This window comes from Acyrthosiphon pisum, chromosome A1 (assembly GCF_005508785.2).
Source record: "Acyrthosiphon pisum isolate AL4f chromosome A1, pea_aphid_22Mar2018_4r6ur, whole genome shotgun sequence".
In the NCBI taxonomy this organism is placed as follows: Eukaryota; Metazoa; Arthropoda; class Insecta; order Hemiptera; family Aphididae; genus Acyrthosiphon; species Acyrthosiphon pisum.
Window position 1 is genome coordinate 7,043,774 of NC_042494.1, and position 22,574 is coordinate 7,066,347.

Here is a 22,574-nt window from a genome sequence, read left to right on the forward strand (position 1 = left end):
TTATTTGGCACCGCAGCTATTACGGAATGTTTCGCGATTTTCAATGTTGTTTCGCGAAGGAAAAGAAAGTAATTACTCCGGTTTACCCGTTCGGGTTTCTCGATCGAACGATTAAAAAAATTATATTATTATATATTAAATTATTATTATTAATGAAAGGTCGGCGCGCGGAGGGACTACCTACCACCTATTCGATAATTTTTACTTTTTTCTTCTCGATATATATAATCCGCAGATGAATTCATCGCAATTACGTAATACTTAATAGTGAGTAGCATATAAAGCCAATAGGTTAGGTTAAGTATTTGTTTAGTGGGCGCACCGATAATGGTTATGTACAAATCGCCACATTCAATATACGACTATTTTATTTAATTTTCACGAAAAGCAGCAGTGAATTTAGTGTTGCTTTTTTTAACGATTTCAAATATAACATAAAATCAATACGTGTTGAATGTGCTGTATAATACGAATGCATACGCATACAATACGATTAGTGTTTTTTGTTTAGTGCATTATTATGCAGTGCTGAAGCCTGCAGATAGCACCGATATATGCCGTTTTTTGCTTTTGTTTTCAATTTTACACGTGAACTATAATTATTTGGCAATACAGCGCAGTGGCCTCGCAGCTAGCCCATTGTTTGCTTTCGCTCATTATTTTTATTTCGATTTTCGCTATCAAAAGTATTTCTATTATAATAATATTATACCTATAGGTACATGGTATATAACATTAATGATATTACTTTTATTATAAATGTGTACAGCGTATTGACTTTGATATTTGCAAAGGCTCTTTGAACAGCGTTGTAATTATTTTAAGTTGTAACCATGACTATAAGACGGTTAATTAACGTTCCGTTTCATGTCGACGCCAGTGCGTACTTAATAATATAGTTTTAGGCTCTCGGAGCATTATACGGCACCGGAAAATTATACTGTTTTAACCAACACGCGGTCAATTTTAATATATACATAATATATAAAATATAATTTTAATATTAACTTCAAAAACACATTCGATGTTTCGATCAAAATATTACAATATAACAAACGTCATTTAGTCTGGTATGAAATGTGCGATTATGTGGCTTTTGTTCGTTTCGAAACATGCATCATGCGGCACGCACTTCTGTGTTTGCACATATGTCTCAATCAGTCCAATATTATTGGTCCCGACCCCTCGACAACCGACCACACGACACTTTTAAAACTCGAAAGTATAAACTCGTGGGTGTATAAAAAATAATATAAGACATTTACCGCAGTTTTTTTCCATTGTCTCAAGATTAGTAATTGACTTATGTTTGTGGTTTTTGTTTTAAAACGTATGTCCGAAAATTATTGACTAATCCCCCGGGCAATCGATTTCAATATACATTATGAGTCATGACGTTAGTTTTGGTAAATGTACATTGTACATTATGTCGGTTTAACGTATACTATACCTGAATATTATTAAAAATGGCCAACAGAACAGCGGAAAGAAAGCTCTTCGATTTTGAAGTATTGTTTTAAAAATATCATTTATTGTTATAGTGCCTATACTATAAAATGTTATACATCTAAGGTAGATGGATATTGGATACCTATATGTTTTTATCGTCGTGAATATAGTTAGTTTTTACAACTTCATTAAACACACTGAAACCCAAACATGTAAACCTCTTAAAATATTATTATTTTTATTTTTTTCAAAAGGGTAACACACACACGCATTGGATCGAGCGAGGAGAGGTTTAATAAACAATGTGTGTATTGTGTTACTCGTTAAAAACTTTTTGAAAAGTTTGTTATAATATTTCTCGACATCTACCGTACTCATATACTTTGATCGACACTCCCCTTAGAAAATTTCTCAAGCGCACATTGGTTCACTTCAATGTATTATATTATCGTTATCTGCACCGCACGACTGGATATTATAAACTATAGTACATTAGTACATATATATGTAACAGACATTTTAAAAAATGTACAGACGTCTCATTAAATTTAATAGTTCTAAATTCTATTCATTCGTTTTAAGTTTTATGATATACGATGGTATTTGAAAATTGTATTAATGAAGATATTACGGGAATAAAATATCAAACATATACGGAAAAAACCCAACAGTTGTTTGTACTATAAAAATAGTAGGATTGGCTGTACATTATAATTGCTATAGGGAATAGGGCGATAGCTATAAGGTTAGTCAGATTTACTAAAATATTATAGTTAATTAGTTATTATATAGTTATTCGAACCGAAATATGCTATTTTAACTATACTTTTTAGATAATTTAAACATTAAAAACTGCATTAAACTATAAAATATAGTAAACATTACCATAACAAATAACTATATTTACATAATTACATAGTCATAAAAAGTAAATAATTTTATTTATTTTACCTATTAAATAGTTATATCTACTATGATTTGTTTAACTATAATATTATAGTAATTTTTTTCCGAGTATTACCAAGATATGCTAGTCTTGATAAATTTGAAATCACGGTAGGTACTCGTCCAATATGTTGTTTATAACTTCACGTTTGATGATTTAGTAAGTTATCTACGGAAATAATACAGGTATCATTACTTTTTAGTATCAATCTAATATATTTATTGGATATGTTATCCTATATAATATTATCAGTTTTAAATTTTTTTTTTTAGTTTTTTTTTTCTATAATTGTCAATAAAATTTTATTTGTTGGGTAAAAATGCGTGATAATTGAATACAAAGGCTCCTGATATATTTTTACAATAGAAATTGAAAAATATTAATATACATAGGCACAATTTTTTTTTATAAGTATTTAAAGTTCGAATTTTGACAACATTTATCAAATTTAAAATGTAATAATTATTTTGTAGTTAAAAATCTATAAAATTTTCAATTTTTATATCTAAGGATTGAAAATTTGAAACAAGGTTCCACGTAAATAGGTAGTGCTTTTTTGTAAGTAAAATGTGTAAAAATAAAAACTCGCTTTGAGTGTCTAACAAGACAGTTAACTCAAGTGAAAATCGATTTACTTACAATTTATTCACTTATTAGATAGGCAATCCGTGGACAATATACAAGCAGTATATCGGGTGGATTGCGGACATGACAATGAGCTACAGAAAGTGCAACTTATCCACCCATTTAGGTAATATTTGCAAACTAAGCTCATTAAATATCCGTAATCTCTACAATTATGAATAGCCAATAGGTAATCCATAAGAAAGAACACCAATGAAAAATCTTTATACATTACCTGATTAGTAATCACCGAGTTCACTTCTCTTGTTGTCATATCTCGATGATTTTCTTGCCTGACAAATAAAGCTTATGCTATGGAAATATGGAATGAAATAAGCAATTTCCATGCACATCTAGAGCATTAGAGGAACCACAAATCACAATTTCAAATTTCAAGTTCATACGATTTGTCATTTAGTGAAAAAAAAAGCAAATGCGTTAAGACTGTTGAATTTTATATCATTTTACTGGAAAGATGGTTCTATATTGTTGTATTCATACAACCCCTTATTATCCCCTTTAGGGATTGAATTTTCAAAAAACCTTTCTTAGCGAACGCATATACGTCATCTATATGCTAATTTTCAGCCTGTCTAATACGGTTTGGACTGTGTGTTGATAAATCAGTCAGCCACCTTATCGTTTTGTATATTATATCGATGAACAAAAAATGTGTTTTTAATTTGAAATATTGTATCATACTACATGCCTAGTGGCTACCTATAATATATTAATACTATTATAAGTATAAGTAACAAGAGCATTTTTTTTTAGTAAAAATAATTATTTTAAATTCCATTTATCAAACATTGAACCAAAAATTAATATTATTAAAATAAAACTTTGAGTGTATAATCTAAATGATTACTATTTATCTATACCTGTATTAATATACTATTATGAAAGCAATTTTTTTTGGCAAAACTTTCATTCGCCCGACACATTTGCATGTTAAACTCATTTTTGATTTGAGACGTCCTATATATTGTACTCGAATGTCAGTAAATCAAATCATATATTACTCATCTTATGTCTATTATAGGTATGGCATTATCGAATAGAAAATACACTCTCAAAACGTCCAAATTATGCACTTGTTTAACTATAGTACCTAATATAATGTATAGTATATTATTATTATTTAATCACTAACCAGTAATCAGTATAACGATGCGCGCGTCGTAGATACATCGTATATATATATATTTAAAACAATAATAATATATTAAATATTAAAATACCACCCCCGTCGGTCGACATCGGACTACGTTGTGAGTCGACCAGTATGCAAATGTAATTTCTGCCAAGAAAGATGAATAAAGTGCGAGTGTTTATGTCTTAAAAACAAAACGCATTCATAACAATTATTATATACGTGTAATATAATATGTGTACTGAACGTGTTTGGTACATGCGCAGAAACGTATACACAGTTGTGTTGTAGATAGGTATATAATGACGACTATAGTATAGTGGTGTAGATTTTTATTTTCTACTTTTACCGTTTTAGGCAACCGAAATCCGCTCCAAAAATACATAGACTAGGTAACGGATTTTTATTACGTTTTCGGCACTAAAACATAATTATTATGTACACGCGCGCGACCACTTTACACATTTGCATTGACTACTACTACACAGACATAAATGTATCTACCAATATATTATATACACCGTACCCGTATACCATCGTGTGTTCATTTTCACCGATTTACACTGTCGTGTAATATGTAGGTATGCATATATGTATTATATTGTATACCTAACATTGGCGTTTATGAATACACCAAATTAGGGAAAGGGGGATTATAATATTAAAATCATAAAATATAAATGTATAATATTGGCTTATACAGGCGTTAAAGGCTATTATAACTATGTTATTTTCATTTTTTATTCTAAATATAATAATAATTAATAGGCATATTATAGCTGTATAACCTATACCTACAATTTTTTTTTTAATGGTCTAGATTCCAGCAACTGGTTATATTAGTTATTGTAGGGGCTACGTTTCATATGGTTGGTACAGTAGGTTGGCAACACGTGTATGTGTGGCAAGGTTTTTACCACTATGGACCCGGGTGGTCACCCATTTGGGAACTAGTGGCAGCGGCCGTTGCTTACTCTCAATCGCGTCCGTGTGATTGATTTCAGCCACTGCGCCGCGCCGAGCCACAACATACAATTATATTATATAATATATGTTAACCAAACACATTTAATAATTATAACATATTTTTAAAATTCAACCATAGATTTAACAGAAGTAAATAATATGTAAATTACTGTAAAATACACATTTCTGTCACTGCCGCCGAATAATAATAATAATAAACAATAATATAATAAATTGAACGAACATCAGCCGCAATCCGCGCGTCGATACGTCGTACGATAATAATTTAGTAAGTCCTGTGCGACATATCAAGTCGATCGGTCGAGTATATTATTTCGCACCCCTAAAATATATCATAAATAAATCACAATGTTATATTATGTCATAATGTAGCCGGTGATAAATTTCAGCGTTGAACGCGCGCGGGAAGAAGGCGTATAGTAATAATAATAATAATAATAATATATAGGACGCGTTTGGACGCTCCGAACGAATTCGCGTATTTGTATTGTACCCTTAGCTGACAGGTGAATATAATATAATTGTCGTATAAAGAGGATAAACCGCGCGGTTAATGGTTTATCGTACAACACGACACTTAAACACTCAATATTGTCGTATTATTATTATTACAGTCGTACAAGAGTGCAACGTTGCGACGCACCCCGTTTTGTCACGATAACATATTATTATTATTATGCGGCCGCGTCAATTAGTCTGGTCGTGCGATAACGCGTGCACGGTGTATACACGCACAATGCACGCGTGTTCGTATAATATAATATAGGTATAATAATCTATTATGTAGTACCTATATATACATAATGTATTATAATATAGTACGCTGTGCCGTATACGATGTGAAAGTTCACGGAACGGCGGCGGCGGTGCAGTTATATAATTGCGTTACGGCGGCCCGGGGGTTAAGCCGGCCGTCGTTGGTCGCCTTTCAACCTTTCTTCTTTCTTCATCGTCACAATAATAATAATAATAATAATAATATTTTAACACGCGCGCGAATATAATACTATACAGTACATCATAATAATAATATGCGTATTATATTATATTATTATTATTGTTGTCAGGACCGCGAGAAACTCTGTTATAGGCGTTGCACAGCTGTTGCGGACGCACTATAAAACATTATAATGTACGCCTAAATGATAACAACAATGCGTGCGACGTTGTGTTGTGCACGTACGCGTATTTATGATTTATACCGATCGCGATCGCACTCGGGGGCGGTACCGCGAAGATCGAAACTCGCGGCTACGTGGCTCGCAGCGGCTCGAAAGGGTCTAAGAAAATAATATAATTAATAAATTACAATGACTGCATTATGGCAATATGACACTACTACCACGGAGCTCGAGGGAGGTGAGTTAATGGCTGAAAATGCATCGATTTTATATTATTATTATTATTATTATCATAATACGATATTTCTATATTATGTTCGACAATTTGTATGATATATGGCTGTCGAATCATAATATTATATAGTTGTATGGTCCATGGAATATAATTTTAAGGTATAATTATAACATGCAACTTTGATATTAAAACTAGTATATAATATTATGTACCAACTCGACGTGGTCGGTTATACAAATTTGTGCAAAATATGTTTTCAGTTTTGATCTAATTCGTGTCGTACTTATGTCAATAATATAACTGTGACTGTTTGAATAAACTTCGCAAAGCCAAATAACATCATGAATTATATTAATAAATGTATAAAATCGAAATTTAATATAATTATATTATACATAGCATTAAAGGACAAAGGTATATAATTGGATTTCTAAATTTCGTCATACAAGTCCTCGGGGGGATAAAATAATATAGCTTGGTCACGAATTATTCGATAGGTATAATCAAATAAAATTTGTACTTATTAATTTTTTTTAAACTTTACGTTTTTTTTAACGTTGACAAATCTCTTTACACAGAGGTATTTTGAAGTTTTATATTTTTGATCGATAAGGTATCGTTAGTAGGTATCGTAGTTTTTCGGGGTCGTAGGTATCTTATACATCTGGCGGTATCATATTAATGACGATTTTTGTCCTCAGCCGCCGCCGTAATAGCAAACGCAAGCCAGGCGTGCGCACATATATTATAATGCAGCACGACGACGGCGACGTTCTAAAAACCGAATTTTCACTTTTATTTCGACCTTTTTCGTTTTTATTCCACTTTCCCCTCTCTCGGCTGCCGCCGCGCGCGGGCCGCCCAAGGTTAAAACGCGGCGGATGGGTCGGGACGAGTGCGCGCGCACGTGTGAGGAAGGACGCCGCGCCGCCGTGTTGAAATCGTAAATAGTCGCGTTTATGTGCGTGTAGTAGTGTTGGTATTTTAGTAGTTGTAATATAGTACTAATAGTTCTAGTAGTAATATTAGTAGTGGTATTAGTAATATTTGTAGTAATAGTAGTAGTAGTAATAGCTTAGAGTCGGAGATCATTCGCTGAGGTTACGCAATGGGCCGAAAACAGAGCACACGCACACGTCGTCTGTCTGTGCGTGCGTATGCGTTTGTGTGCGTGTGTGACCTAAATTTGGCTTTAACGTACGCAAATACGACGGACTTGCTGCATACTATAGTGATGCTATAGCATAGTAGGTATACGTGGGTTTCAGTATGTCCTCGAATTTGTCTCACGTCGCTCATATACGCGCCCATTGTTTCGCATATTAACGAGCACCCCGAAACGATGATCGCCGGCAGTAACGAACATTTTGAATTACTGTCCAGTTATACATCGACATTTCCATAATTTGCACCTGCAGCGAAAAGCGTATTGTGGATTATTCTAAAAATGTCAATCTAATCGGGAACGCCAGCGCCCGTGTCTGTATCGAGCATAAAAATCCAAAAATGTACATACTAAGTTATTATTTTAAAAGTTCATTCATTTTGTCAAAAAACAAAAAGTATTACCTGATGTTTCTGGAAATATTTTGTTCTGCATAATTTAAGTCATTAAAAAACAAAATGTTTGAACGACAGCATACTATAAATCTTATATCGTTAATCCAAATCAGAATTCTAAGGAATTCACTATACAAAATTAAAATTTCGAACAAGTAGGTAATTAATTAGTTATAACTTATAAGTGACGCAGAAGTGCCGGTTACTCCGATAAAATATAATATGTATAAGTCATAATAGTGTATAACTACTCCGTTCAACGAAATACAGTTGGAAGAATTAATATGAGGGGCTTTAATGGTGATTTTAAATCGTACTTAATTAATACTAATCTATCAACATTTTAGTTTGCAAAAATGGTCCAAGTATGACCTCTAAATCAAATATTAATTTTATATTTTTGTAAAACCATGTTTAAGTACTTTTATCGTTAACATATAAACATTTTAGTAACTGGAAAACTACACTCGGTCAAATTTTGAATTAAGTAAATCAAAAATTTTCCACTAAATAAATTACTGTAAAGAGGGGGGGAGGGGTCTTATTTGAAAAAAACGGGAGTATTTTCTAATCACAGACAGTACCTACATTTCTCCTCACTTTGGATTGAGCATGACATATTTAGAAGTATATGTTTTGTGGAGCCTTCTTATAGTACCTATCTTCTTATTTTCTGTGGTTAGGGAGATGTGGCCGTATGTTTTAAACGAGACGGATGCCGTCTACGGTTTACGGGTCAGTCAACAAATAATGAAAAATAATCTAATCTGATATTATTATTGTTACGTATTCGCTCACACGAGTGATAAAACGTGATTTTCCCATTAATTTTTAACCGAACGGCCGTTTCAAATCGTAACTATTCAACATCATAGTACCTATGTTATTATGTGATATACGTACATTGTACCCTTGCTAATATCCACATATTATGTTAATTAGCCACACAATATCATGTTTTCGCACCGCGTTCGACTGAGGTGTAAAGTACACAGATGAACCGCAGTATAATATATTGCACGGATGTGTCTGCGATTAGAAGTCTTTTTTGAGGAAATCAATAATATGTGACAGATGTCAAGGCCAAACAATAAATGTACATGTAAATCTAAACACCAATGGCTAATCAAACAAATGTGTTAACATTTCACAAACGCAGAGCAGCTTCAGCTAGGGATATAACACTAGATACCCGATGTTACAATATTATTAAATTATTCCGTACCTATTTACTATATCGATTAATCAAACTGACAAATCATTTATTTCATCATTCTTTTTATCATTTTATTTTTTTTTACTATAATTTTATTCGTTATTGACTATTGACTTTATAACCGTGAACTCTTAGCCGAAATTACGAATTCCCTGTTTAGCAATTGGATAAGATGGCCCCGCAAATAGAAAAATCGCTGTGACATGCAATAAATAAATTTACAATGTATATATTTTCAATTAGGTAACACGTCAGTTCGTTTTTCACGATAATATAAACTTTAATACAGAGCTGCTATTGTATTATTATATTTGACGCACTATATACTTGCGCCTTCAACAGGTGTGTAGGCGTGTGTGTGTGCGTGTGTATGCATGTCGGAGTGAGCACGAGTGCAACAAGTTTACCATATTTATGTGCAACTGTTATACATGGTATTTTTAACAATATTCCACGCGTCAATTTTTTCTTTCTTTTCTTTTGTCACGATACTTAATAATAAATAAATAAATAACGACGATTTTAGTGCGATGAGTGATGCGGTCTCACCATATAGATACACTACTATTATAGTACTATATATATTATGTTATTATAATATGGAACATTATCATTATTATCACCATAACTTTTGTCTGGCGTACCTAAGAATTATAAAATACCCTTCTTAGTAGTGAGTACTGAATAGTGACAGTCAGTATGGTTCGTGTTTCGCGATTATAATGTATACCTATTGTACATGACCCGAAGTCTCTTTAATTTTATAAAAGCTCTTCAATAAATTATTATGCATTTATACGCAATCTAGATAAAATATGAAAAATACATATCATTACTATCTAGGAGTTGTATGTTATAATATATTATGAAAATATATGAACTAGTTACCAGTTATTTCTAAAAACAGATATCAAAATACTGTTTTCTGCCGTAAATTATAATAATAATAAATTATTCATATTATTGTATAATAAATATATGTATACCTAACTTAGCTTGAGAATAAGTGAACAAGTATAAAATACAATACTATATCGGTGTATTTCGGTTTTAGTGTTTCCTGATTAACGGGAAAATTATTATAATATTTTTTGATATTTCTAAGAACAATTTTTGAAATTTTCTTGAAAATTGTCTTTAGTAGTTTAAGCTACAATTTACAAACATACATATAGTTACCATTGGTAACCCTATATATAAACAAAATTTTCTTGGGAATAAACGAAATTTGTGCGTGAACCACCCTATAGCAACCTATAGAGGTTTAAAAACGAAGTCATAAACACTCCCCGAGTGTCAAAGAATATATTGTGTGTAAAATTATTGGTGCTGATTGGTTCAGTAGTTTTCAAGCCTCATCTAAACGTACTACGTAGATACATTAATTTTTGTATATAGAAGGCAGCGCTGTATCAACGTATTATATCTTATATATGTATGTAAATTGTACATACTCTAATTTACTCGTCAGCTCGTTATGAAAATATAACTATTATATTATCTCATCACATACAATCTCATCACACACTCCAAGCTATTTCCTAAGCATCGTAGATGATTATAAATGTATGTAATCCCAAAACGATTAAGCACATAATTAAGTGCTTATCTCAATAAATAATACATTCACTAATATTGATATTTTTAATTATAATTACTACATGATCAGATTTATTATAATATTAAGTATATTTAGGTTTACCTGAACTTGATATAAAAATATTAAGACTGTTATTGTTTTCAACATTTGAAATAGCAGCAATTTATATAATAATGGAGATTATAATTTATGCAAATATTTAAACTATTGGGCGTTGGGTAAGTATACTGTATACGAGAGTAAATATACACAATATATGCGGTTTCTCACACCTTGATTATCGTTAATGATTTGTTATAATATTAAACATAATATATTATAATATGTTTTGATTAATATTATATATTATATTCATCCTGAACACAAAAATATGTGATTGACGACCTCACGTTAGAGAGCAATTTATTTTGCTCCCTATAATTATTATATAATATTATATGTGTAATACGTCGAAGACCATTACACATTAATAAGAGTATACCATGGCTTTGAGTTCAAATTCGATTTTGAGTGTTATTTTTTGGGTCGTGGCTATTTTAAGTCAATGGACTTATCTGCACGATATTATAATATAAACGAATGACTAGACGTTTCATGTGTTATCGGGACATTTTTGAGTGACACACGTTTCACTCATGGTAAAGTGCCACCCGCCACGCCATAATAATAATATTTCGTATAATAACCGTGGAAAACGACAAATCTATTTACCGAATTCTCACGTTTAATGTTCGTTTGGTTTTTTGAACGATCCACATTAAGTTTAGCATAATAATCGAATCTGAGTTGGGTAGACGCCGGAATAACAATCGATAGTTAATGTTTAAATAGGTAATATATAACATTATACAAAACGTAATTGGTGGGGAGGCGGCTGGGAGGTGCTCATTAAAAATAGGAAACGTCAGCACGTGCGTATGTTTCATAATTGTTAGTAAATGTAGTACTTTACTATGTTAATCATATTTTCTAATACAATGCAAATGCACTTATATTATAGACCTAATAAAAAACGATTTTTTTACAATTCTCATGGGAAAGGGCCAAAGGGGTGATCCCCAAGCCACATGCCATAAGTTTGTGTCACTATAGTCAAGAACTCAAGATGTCGAGTACTTCGGTCTCAATAGTCCATAATATATTTTAGTATACACTTTTCGGGTAGATGATGATGAATTATATTATTATGACGTTCTTCGAGTTGGAAAAATTCATTGCTGTCAAAACTCGAGCGATATGACGTTTCTTATCTTCTGCAGTGGGTGATCTTTATGCCGCCTAATATAAACGGTTGTCCAAAACGTTGTTTTTATTTATCATTAAAGTTAACCACTAAAATATTAATAATTGGTACCGCTGTAATGTTTAATTTATAATACTACTGCACGTGTGCGATGGTGATCGGTGCAAAAATACAAAATGTGCCATGGAACAACGCGTAAATAAGAACTAGGTAACTTAACAATTTAGGTGAAGATACTATATATATATGTATAGTGTATACTATAAGTGTTTATTACTTTTATGCTTAAAAGAAAATTCAATCAAACCACATATAGCTAAGGCATTCATTTTCAAAAACACAATTTATTACGTGCTGTAAGTCTCAAGAGTATCATAGAAAAAGGTGCTTATTTGTACACACGTCATCACTAATTTTCTCGCTAATATAGAAATGTATACCTATCGCCTTTCGATAAAACTAAACTTTTTTAAACACACTCGACAATTTAATTAAATTAAAATGTTATCTATCTTCACTGTTATCGTATTTTGTATAGCGGTAGTGTGTGCTGGTATCCACGTAGATATATAATACTTGCAAGTACGCGTGAAACAGCTTATATAAATAATTATATAGATCATTACGAATGCAACAATATTAAAACAAAATCTTATTACAAAATTGAATGATCCTATCAACAATAAATAGACTATACAGTTAGGTTAGGTATACTATACAGTATTTTATTTTCTGTATGGTCTTGGTTAAAACGGTCCTTTCGAATCGTATAATACACAGTCGACCAGTCGGTTGATAATAATATATTCAACGATTAGGTATTAATCTAGATCAGTTTTGTTGATATAAAATACAAATTATATATATATTGTATGCTGTTTTGACTTCGAATACTTGTGTACAATATTGTTTTATTCGTCAATATGTAAGTGTGTATCACAAAAACTACTAAAAATATTATGCTGCATCCTGCATAATAGCTATTATACAGTATAAAATATGTACAGCCTACACCATACATGTCATCATGATACACCTAACAGTGGCCGATCGATAACATCGATCCATTATATAATATAGTTTACTAAATATTATAAAATCAGTATGCTATTATACTTACGAACCTATGCTCTTTCGTTTATTTTCGACAAAAATAAACACGATTATTATTTTATACTATATTGAACAATCGTGTGTATAGAATCGTATTAGAACAAGTATTTTTGTTCTCGTTGTCCGTCGCGCAAACTCCCGTTAGGACTACGACACTACGAATAATATTCGATTAGCATCCACGATACCTTGTACCTAAATGTACCATTTATAGATCAAACCTATACTCACCTCGAATTCGTTTTCATTTACCTGTTGTACAGCCGCGGCCAAATGATGTATGATACTGACTCGGAGTGCGGCAACGCCGCACCGCTGACGCTGCATTATGGTAACCACCACGTGTACCTGATGGCGGAAATCCAGCAGGCCGGAGACGAGCACTCGGACATGGAGCTGATGTGTGAGCAGGGCGCCACCATCCGAGCCCACTCGCTGGTGCTGGCTTCCGTCAGTCCGCTTGTCCGGAGGTTGCTCAAGGAGGACAACGTGTGCATGTACCACAACCTGGTGCTCCAGTTCCCGGAGATCAAGGAGTCGCATATGAAGACGGTGCTGGACTTTATTTACACCGGACAGGCCAGCGTGTTGGTGAGTGTTATAATCAAATGAAATACTCGTTATTGTAAATAATAATAATTATTAATAATATTTACGGTTATGTTAGATGGGTGGGTGACTGAAATTTATTATCATAGGTTTTGCGTGAGTTACGCTTCATCGGGGCAGTGCATTTAATGATTTTGTGTATTATTCTTTCTTATTTTTGGCATTCATTTTAGAAGGGATTTAGTTTGGTCAGCAATTGTCTTACGTTGCTGGCTACTAATGCTTCTATATTATTAAACACGTTTATGAAATTCTGTTTTGCATATTTTAGTGATCCAGGAATATTCTGAATTCAGTCCATACCAGAATGATTGACAAAAATTGTATTATTTGCTAATAGTTGTAATTTTATTATTTTGTCAAAATTGTTGTACCTACACGTAGACATTGAAATGGTCTATTATCGTTACAATAGTTTTATTGACTATTACGAAAATACATATTATTCAACCATCTTCTATATTCAACAATATATATTTTAAATTAAAAAAGGTGGGCAAGTGGGTACCACTATACCGTACATCAGGTGTCGTCTGGATCACTGTAATATATGTGTTCAATTTTAATTCAGAGAATATTATATTGTTGTGTACGAAAAATAATTCTGAACAAAGACGGACGGTCGGTCAGCTTATATTACTGAGTAAATTTATGATATTACTGTGGTTAGAATAACTTATTTTACTAATACAGTTGGTTGAGTAAATTTTTGCCGAAAATATAGCATTTAAAAATGCACTGTGCATATAAAATATAACAATAAACTTTAAAAATTTTAAGTACCAACAAATAATATTTTTAAATTATAACAAAATAATTAAAATCGTTATTCTTAATTTAAATATCTAATTTCGTCCTAATTTGAACTTCTTTACAAAAAAGGGGGTTCATACATTATTTATATTTTCGGTTACAATATGAACTAGGTAGGTATGAGAATCTTTGTTATACAATTTCAATCCTTAGGAATAAAAATTTAATACTTTATACATTTTTAACAACAAAATGACTTTCAAATTTTCATGATTTTGACGATTTTGTCAAAATTGTAACTTCAAACGCTTATAAACAAAATGTATGCATATGCATCTTAAATATATTAAATTACTATAGTAAAAACTTATGAGGAACCTTATATTACATTTTTATTGACATTTATAGAATAAAAACTAATAATAATTGAAAAGTCAAATGTCTATAAATAACTCAAAAAGATACAAATTATTTTGAAAATGTTATCATGTATACTTAAATAAAATAATAAAATGTTTAAATGTAGTATGTACGTTTTAAATATTATTGAGAAACACTAAAAAAACAACACACATTTTATCGAAAACTGGTTTTGAATAAGAATTATTGTTTTTTCTTAATTAAATTTTTGTTCATTCCGATGGAATTATTCCCGCTATGGAAAGGTATAGGTACTCGTAATTTTTGATGTTGACCTTTCAAAAGTATCAATTAGAATACTATCCAATTTTCTATCCGAAACCACCCTCGAAGTTGAAAAACGATGCATTTTTCAACTACTTACCACGCAGATATGTACAAATAAAAAAAAAAATAAAAAACGCACATCAACGTAAAATAAATACATCCATAACTCTACTAGGAATCTAAAAATATGGAATAACGTAATGTATACATGTATACATAATATTAAATATGTATAACCACGGAAAACACGTACCCATACCTACATAAATTACATTGTCATCCAATTCTGATTCGAACTGAGATGAACCTGACCTGAAGTAACACGTAATTTTTTTCGTCATAGTAATTTAATTGTATTCACGTGTGTGCGTGTGTGTGTGTTTGGCGTCTTTGCAGGAAAACGAATTCGGCGAGGTGGTCAGCCTGTTGAACTTGTTGGAGATTCGGTCGGACACTTGGCAGCGGGCCATGTACGAATCGACGTCGCCTTCGTCGCCGCCACCACCTGGACAACCACCGTCAGCTGCGTCATCGGACGTTTCTACAAGGACGGACCCGGAGAACCTGTCGCCAGCGTCCCGTTGTGATGTTCACCCCAAAAAGCGGCGGAGACGGTCATCCGTGCCCGTAAACCTGTCCATCGACACGAAAAATGAAGAGGACACGTCTATCTCCCAATCCAACTGGCGGGTATCCAAGGTGAGTCTTGGGCACGTTCGATGCGTGCTTACACATATATATCACAAATAGGGCCTAGATTTAAATTCCGTAAAAATCATTAAAAATTGCATAAGAGGACGCTACCGTTGTTTCCGTCTTTCATACGTACAACATAGCACATTTGAGTTCACTAGTTTCAATAGTGTTTTGTTTGTTTTAATATTAGAGTGAATATCACACCTATAATTAAACTTTTAGGTAAGAAAATTATCTGTGCTTAACCGTCGGACTTTATTCGATATTTTAATTTTCAAGCGAGATATGAGCATTTTTAATTTGTGATATTTAACATACCCATAACTTTCAAACCACTGAACATTGAATATTGATCAATATTGTCCGATATTGCCGAGAGTTAAATGTGGACACATAAAATATATGAACCTTATAACTTATAAGTATTGAATATTAGAAAATAGTTTTTTTTATAGACATTTAAAGTTAAGATGAGTAGTGAATTTCACGGGAAACCCTTGCCACTTAACTCTTTTCACGAATACAGTAAAATACCTACTAGTAAAATATTATATTTTTAATAATCAATATACCTACTCCAACCTTTTTATTATTATAAAATTCAGATTTTTTTCAAAAACGTATTTAATATATATTATACGTGGACATTTAATGTTACCGAACGACGTAATATGCATGGTCAGTTATTATGATATGATGATCACTCGATCAATTAATTGTATAATTTATTGTTTGACTTATGTGTAGTTCGAGGAGAGCCATCGGAAATTGAGGCGGCGAAGCAGTTCACCGTTTGACGACTACGCCCACCACCATGAACGTGACTATCACCACAACGGTTTCCAACCGTTCCCGAAACGTGAACCGCACTGGGTCGAAACCGAATACCGAAGTTCGCAGCTTCAATACAGCTGCGAGGTGAACTTACCGTACATGGACCCCGCGGAACCAAACTTAGACCCCGAAACCGAAGAGACGAACGACTCAGACAGTAAGGACGCGAGGCTGAACCCCGCCGACTACGTGGTACGCATAATAATATAATATTAGAATATATTTTATGAGGAGCATTCTACTAATTCCCACATATACTAGCTATATTCCCACATATTCCTTCATGCTGTTTGTGGATAAGTTGCATCCCAAAAAGAGTTTATACTATAGTTGGGTCGAACTCAAGCATACGTCTTTAAAGTGACCTTTTTAGCTTACACTCGTTTCCTCGTATCTAAATTCATAATAAATTCACAAAGTTATTTATTTATATTGAAACGATAAAATAAATTTGTTTATTTCATTACTTATTCGATAACAATGGCATCAAACCATTAAATCATTTGGAAACATGCGTCCAAAACTCCCAGTCGCACATAATTTGTAAAATAAATGTTCTAACCAAAATGCATTATTTGTGACGCAAATAACGCGTCATTTATCTCCATTTTATACTGTACAATTCCCAACGAATTGCAATAAGCAATGACAACGATCCATAATACTATACATGTATTCTTATATGCGTATTATCGTATGCGACCAAACACGAAGTCGATTTTTCGTGCTCTGTGTCAGTGGTTTCGAAATTTCTGTTCCACGAAATCTCTCGTGGGTGTCGATTATATGTTATAGCATAATAGGAAGTACGTCATTACTAATTAAGGTGGTCTTTATATCGTTGTATTGAATGCATTTTTATTATCTCATCGCTGTGCATTCGAAAATTGACTAGGGATGCAAAATAATGTATGCATTATAGGACATTGGTACTGCAGTATTTTTAAGGCGAACGTTAGAACTTAGTAGTGCGACATCGTTCGACTTATTGTGTGGTGACGCGAAAAGCTTTTGAAAATTTGAAATGATCGCGAATATGGTCCTACCTCAAATTTGGCACAGGTTTCTGCTAGTGTTCCGTAATTGATCTATACGAGTTATTGGTAACTATATATTACTAAATTCTGTGTAAATACACGTTTCTTCACATGGAAACCACTGATTTCATAACAACCACTAATTAACATTACTTAAAATGTTATAACTTTATCACGTTGGCGCCATTCAACTCCCGACTCGTGTCAACTCTATTTTTACCCAAACAGACGAAAAAATATTATAACTTTCAGTCTCGAATTTGAAAAGTTGAATGAGAAGATAATGAATTCTTGAAAGTACATTACATTTTATTAGGTATATTTACCACCTACTATTGTATCCACCACTGTTCAACACATCTAATAAATGATTATTGCCACCCACCAGTCGTTCCCGATTTCCAATCAACTAAATCTCTATAAAGGTCCCTTGTAGTTCCCGTTCGCACCCATATTTCTGCAATTCATAAAATTCTATAGTAAACGGGCGGACGATATATATGGACATATGGCGTAATAACATGTATTGTATATATGTATGACATATAACAGTAGCTTTAAAATTTTACGAAATGTGCACGTCATATGTGATATATATATTGTTGATTAATATTAAAATATTTTAATACGATTTACTGAAATTCCACGGTACTTGTTATTTGAAAAAAGCGAATCAAACGGAAAAACGTATCGGACTTGTGTGATAATTAATTATTGGCTTCTTGTGTATCTACTGTCTAGTAATTATAGTAATTATTTAAGTGCAGTATGGGTCGTAAACAAATATATTGTGTAAAATAAAAATATTAAACTCAATTACAATATTACAATATTATAGGAATAGACTCTGTTTTAAAGAATAATTTGTATCAGCATCTCAACCAAAGTAATATTGTAACTTAATTTCTTTCACGATTTGATAATTTGTATGCACACAAGTTAGGTATGCGTATTTGTGGCAAACTTACATGTTAACATACATATGAACTAATCGATTGTGTCTTATCTAAAGTATAAACCTATAGGAATATCATGGACTATCAATAAACTAAATCTGTAGGTAAAACAAACTGAAAAATCTCCAAAAAATATGTTAAGCTAGACTTTATTATATCTTAAAAGATGTTGAGGGGATCGGTGGCGGACAGTTTTTAAGGAGTTCGAATTAGTCAATTTTCAAACTGCACGCATGCGGGTAATATTGTATACTTGTGCGTAGTAAGTGATCATTAGTGTGTGCAGTGTTGGGAATTATCTAGATAAATTTTTTTTTTTAATTTTCTTATCTAGATAAATAATATAATTATAAGAAGATTTTTAAATACTGAAATAGCCAATAATTTACGAGAATCGCGTAGTGATTCCAAATACCAATATTATTATAGTTAAAAAAAGAAATATTTACTGAAATATTGTCAGTTTTATTTTGTTATTTTATTTTTATTCAATTTGTATTAAAAACTAAAATTTTATATTATTTTAGTTGAAAAATTACATTAAGGATTTATTAATTAATAAATATTACCTACCTAATTAGTAATTACTAATAAATTACATTATTTATAATATAATTTAAAAACAAATTATCAATTTTTTTATCTAGATAAATGTATGTGTATTTTTATCTTTATCTAGATAAAAGAAAATGATGTTATATTTTATCTTATCTAGATAAATTTTGTTTGAATTATCTGTTATCTTATTCATATGATTTTTTTTGTTATCTTTTCCCAACACTGAGTGTGTGTGATTGTATGTAAAATAAATAGTTGGAGCGTTCCCGCTAACGCATGTACAAGTTACTATAGCTTGGCGTTACGCACGTGAACGGTAAACAATTTATGCTCATTTGTATATAGTTTGTTCCTTCTTGCCGATTGACCTAATAATGCGATAATTTATTAGAATATTGATCTGTATACGTTATAATGTCTATTTGAGATCGGTCAGTCTACATCTTAAGATTTCCGATTTAAATTCCGAATAATCAACGTTTGTAAATTCTAATATTTCAAAATATTCAAACTAATTTTATAGTTATTGGGGGGGGGGGGGAGTGGACTGACCGATCTCAAGTATTAACGAATTGAAATCAGTTATAAAAATTGTTATCGCATTACAAGGTTGATCAGTATTTATAAATAGTTGTTTTTAAACATACTGTTTACAATTTTTACCCTTAACTATAATATAATTAAGATTTTCTTTTAAAATCAGTTAATCATCTTTTAGAACATTTTAGTTTTGGTATGTACTAAATTGGTATGCATTAAAAAATGAAATACCTACACTGCCAAATATTTATAAAATACAAAATATTCAAATAATATAAGTATAACATAAGAAAATTGGTAGCGCATCAAGGATTTTCTTGGGAAGTGTCATCTATACAACAAAGATACACTAACATTTTATTACTACAATACTACAAAAATAATACATATTTCTAAATTTAATCCTAATTGTATGTCTTACTCTCAGGATGAAATTATGTGTATCGTATTAGTGCTAATATCTGTAATGTTATATACATACCAGAGTCCAGCAAAAACAAACAATAACGCAATAAGAAAAACGATTATAATAATATATATTATTATACAATGGGGTGCGGGTTTCTTGTTCCGGTACATATATAGCGTCCCCCTCGTATACTCCACTGCCCACTCACGTCTGTTACAGATATAGTCACTAATATCATCGTTTTCATGACATTCGGGTTAGGTTATTAATGTTTTTAATGGTATAATACCTATTATGTCGTTAAAAAAAATTATTCTAAATTAAAAAAAAATAAATTATAACTTATTGATCATTAGTTATATAATAATACATTTGTACCTATATGTATTACAACATTATTTTTTTATAGAAAATAAAAAAGGTATTCGTGAAATGTGAAGGAAAACTGGTTGGACACGTTAAGCGATTAAGTAAAAAATACATGGGTAATAAAATAAAACATAAGTTGTTTTTGTAAAATATAAAATATACATAAATATATAAACAAATTAAGAAATATGGGTTGTTTTCTAAAATTAACCTAGCATGCAAAAACATTCATTTTACATATTTGTATCTAAACTCGTCATTGTATATAGAATTCTTAGTTCCTAATTCCTATTTTGGTGGTCTGCTATGAATAGAGAGTACATATATTATAGAAATTAATATGCAACTTCTACAACTTCCGAGCCCCCCTAATTATAACGAACGAGAGTCTTAATGCCACAGTAGCATATACGTTTCAGCGTGAGATCGATTCGTTTCGGTTGGCCATCATTCCGGGATAAAATAAAATCCTCACTTGCATTTAAAAGTATTTAGGCATATCTATACCTTTATGAAGGATGAGTATTACAACTTCAAGAGTAGATAATATCTTATCTGTGACCCGTGACAGATCTAGGAATTAAAAGGACCCTCCCCCACTTCAAGTTAGATCCTTGTGAGCTAGACACAAAATAGTATCTGCAGTTAGAGACTAAAGTTCTGCACATTTTTATAAATTAACTTATATAAATCTTTACCTACTACACATATATTGAAACTACGTTTTTTCCACCCTAAACCAACCCACCATGAAAGACATAAATATTTTTTTATCACGACCATTCTATACAGGTGACTCCGAGGAAACGAAAGAAACAGCCCGGGTTTCAGAACTCTCCAGCCCAGAATCCACCGTTCGTGCCCATGTACTTCCACGAGATGGCGTTCAGGCACCAGAAGATCACACAGTCGCTCAGCTCGTTCGTGCACCACCCATTCGGGTCCACGGCACAACAACCTCTGACCCTGCCACGGACTACTGACGACGGCGGCCGGGACACGCCACTGCCCAGGACACCCATCTACATGGGTCGGTCCAGATCTCAGGACTCTGGCGTGTACAGACCGCCACCGCCACCGCCCCCACTGCACCCACCACCACCACCACCGCCGGACAACGACTGCAGTCCACCGCCTCCGTCAGGACAACCAACGCAGTCTTCATCGTTCGGCGGTTTTCCTGAGAACGGGTCACCCTGGAAACCATCGTCCGGTACGTATATCGATATGGAAATAGTATTTGGTACCTACTACTCCTATTAAGATATACGAGAGAGGTATATTTGATTTCCCCACGCTATTCTATATTTGTTCGTCTATGTATTTTGTATTTACGTTAATATTCGTCGTATTTATAATATATGTGTAGATAAATATATTCTGACTACACCAAATCCACATGAATCCGTACAGGTATCTATGGTGCCCATTACGTTAATTTGGTTATCAATAGACCTAATATGATTCTTTATAATATTATCGGGTTATCGTGTATGTTTATTTCGTCGAATAAATATTAATCGATCAAAAAACGTTCTCGTATATAGTACTAATGAGAACGAAACATTACATTATGTTATAATATATAGTGTGCGTGTTCATGGCACGTTTAACCAACAATATCGTATACACATATTATATATATGTATAATGTATATTTTAGTCTCTCACCAAGTGGTGTTTCGAAATTCAAAAACTTTGGCGCGCACCGAGAGGTTTCGCAAAGGCGTAATTAAAACGGGAGTCGGCACGAAGAAAGTTTTCAAACGTTTGTGTTATTCCGTGTATAAAGCAACCCTCCCCATCCCTGTCTATGATTACACAACTTTGGGACAGTATAGTATAATAATAATAATACAACCCCATAAACGTGCGCGTA

General features: G+C 32.3%; 1 protein-coding gene across 2 annotated transcripts in view; it reads left to right on the forward strand.

Moving 5' to 3' along the window:
* LOC100164149 (transcription factor Ken 1) overlaps positions 1-22,574 on the forward strand; it is a 44,802-nt gene that overhangs the window by 17,688 nt on the left and 4,540 nt on the right. Inside the window, exons 1-5 of one of the 2 annotated variants that reach the window (XM_008187353.3) lie at positions 4,977-6,518; positions 13,511-13,838; positions 15,693-15,995; positions 16,740-17,018; positions 21,488-21,908. In XM_008187353.3, coding sequence (XP_008185575.1) covers positions 13,521-13,838; positions 15,693-15,995; positions 16,740-17,018; positions 21,488-21,908 — 1,321 coding nt within the window. In that variant the 5' untranslated portion in view covers positions 4,977-6,518; positions 13,511-13,520. Of the gene's footprint in view, positions 1-4,976; positions 6,519-13,510; positions 13,839-15,692; positions 15,996-16,739; positions 17,019-21,487; positions 21,909-22,574 lie in introns of those variants that run through there. The other variant, XM_001950037.5, reaches the window with a different exon arrangement.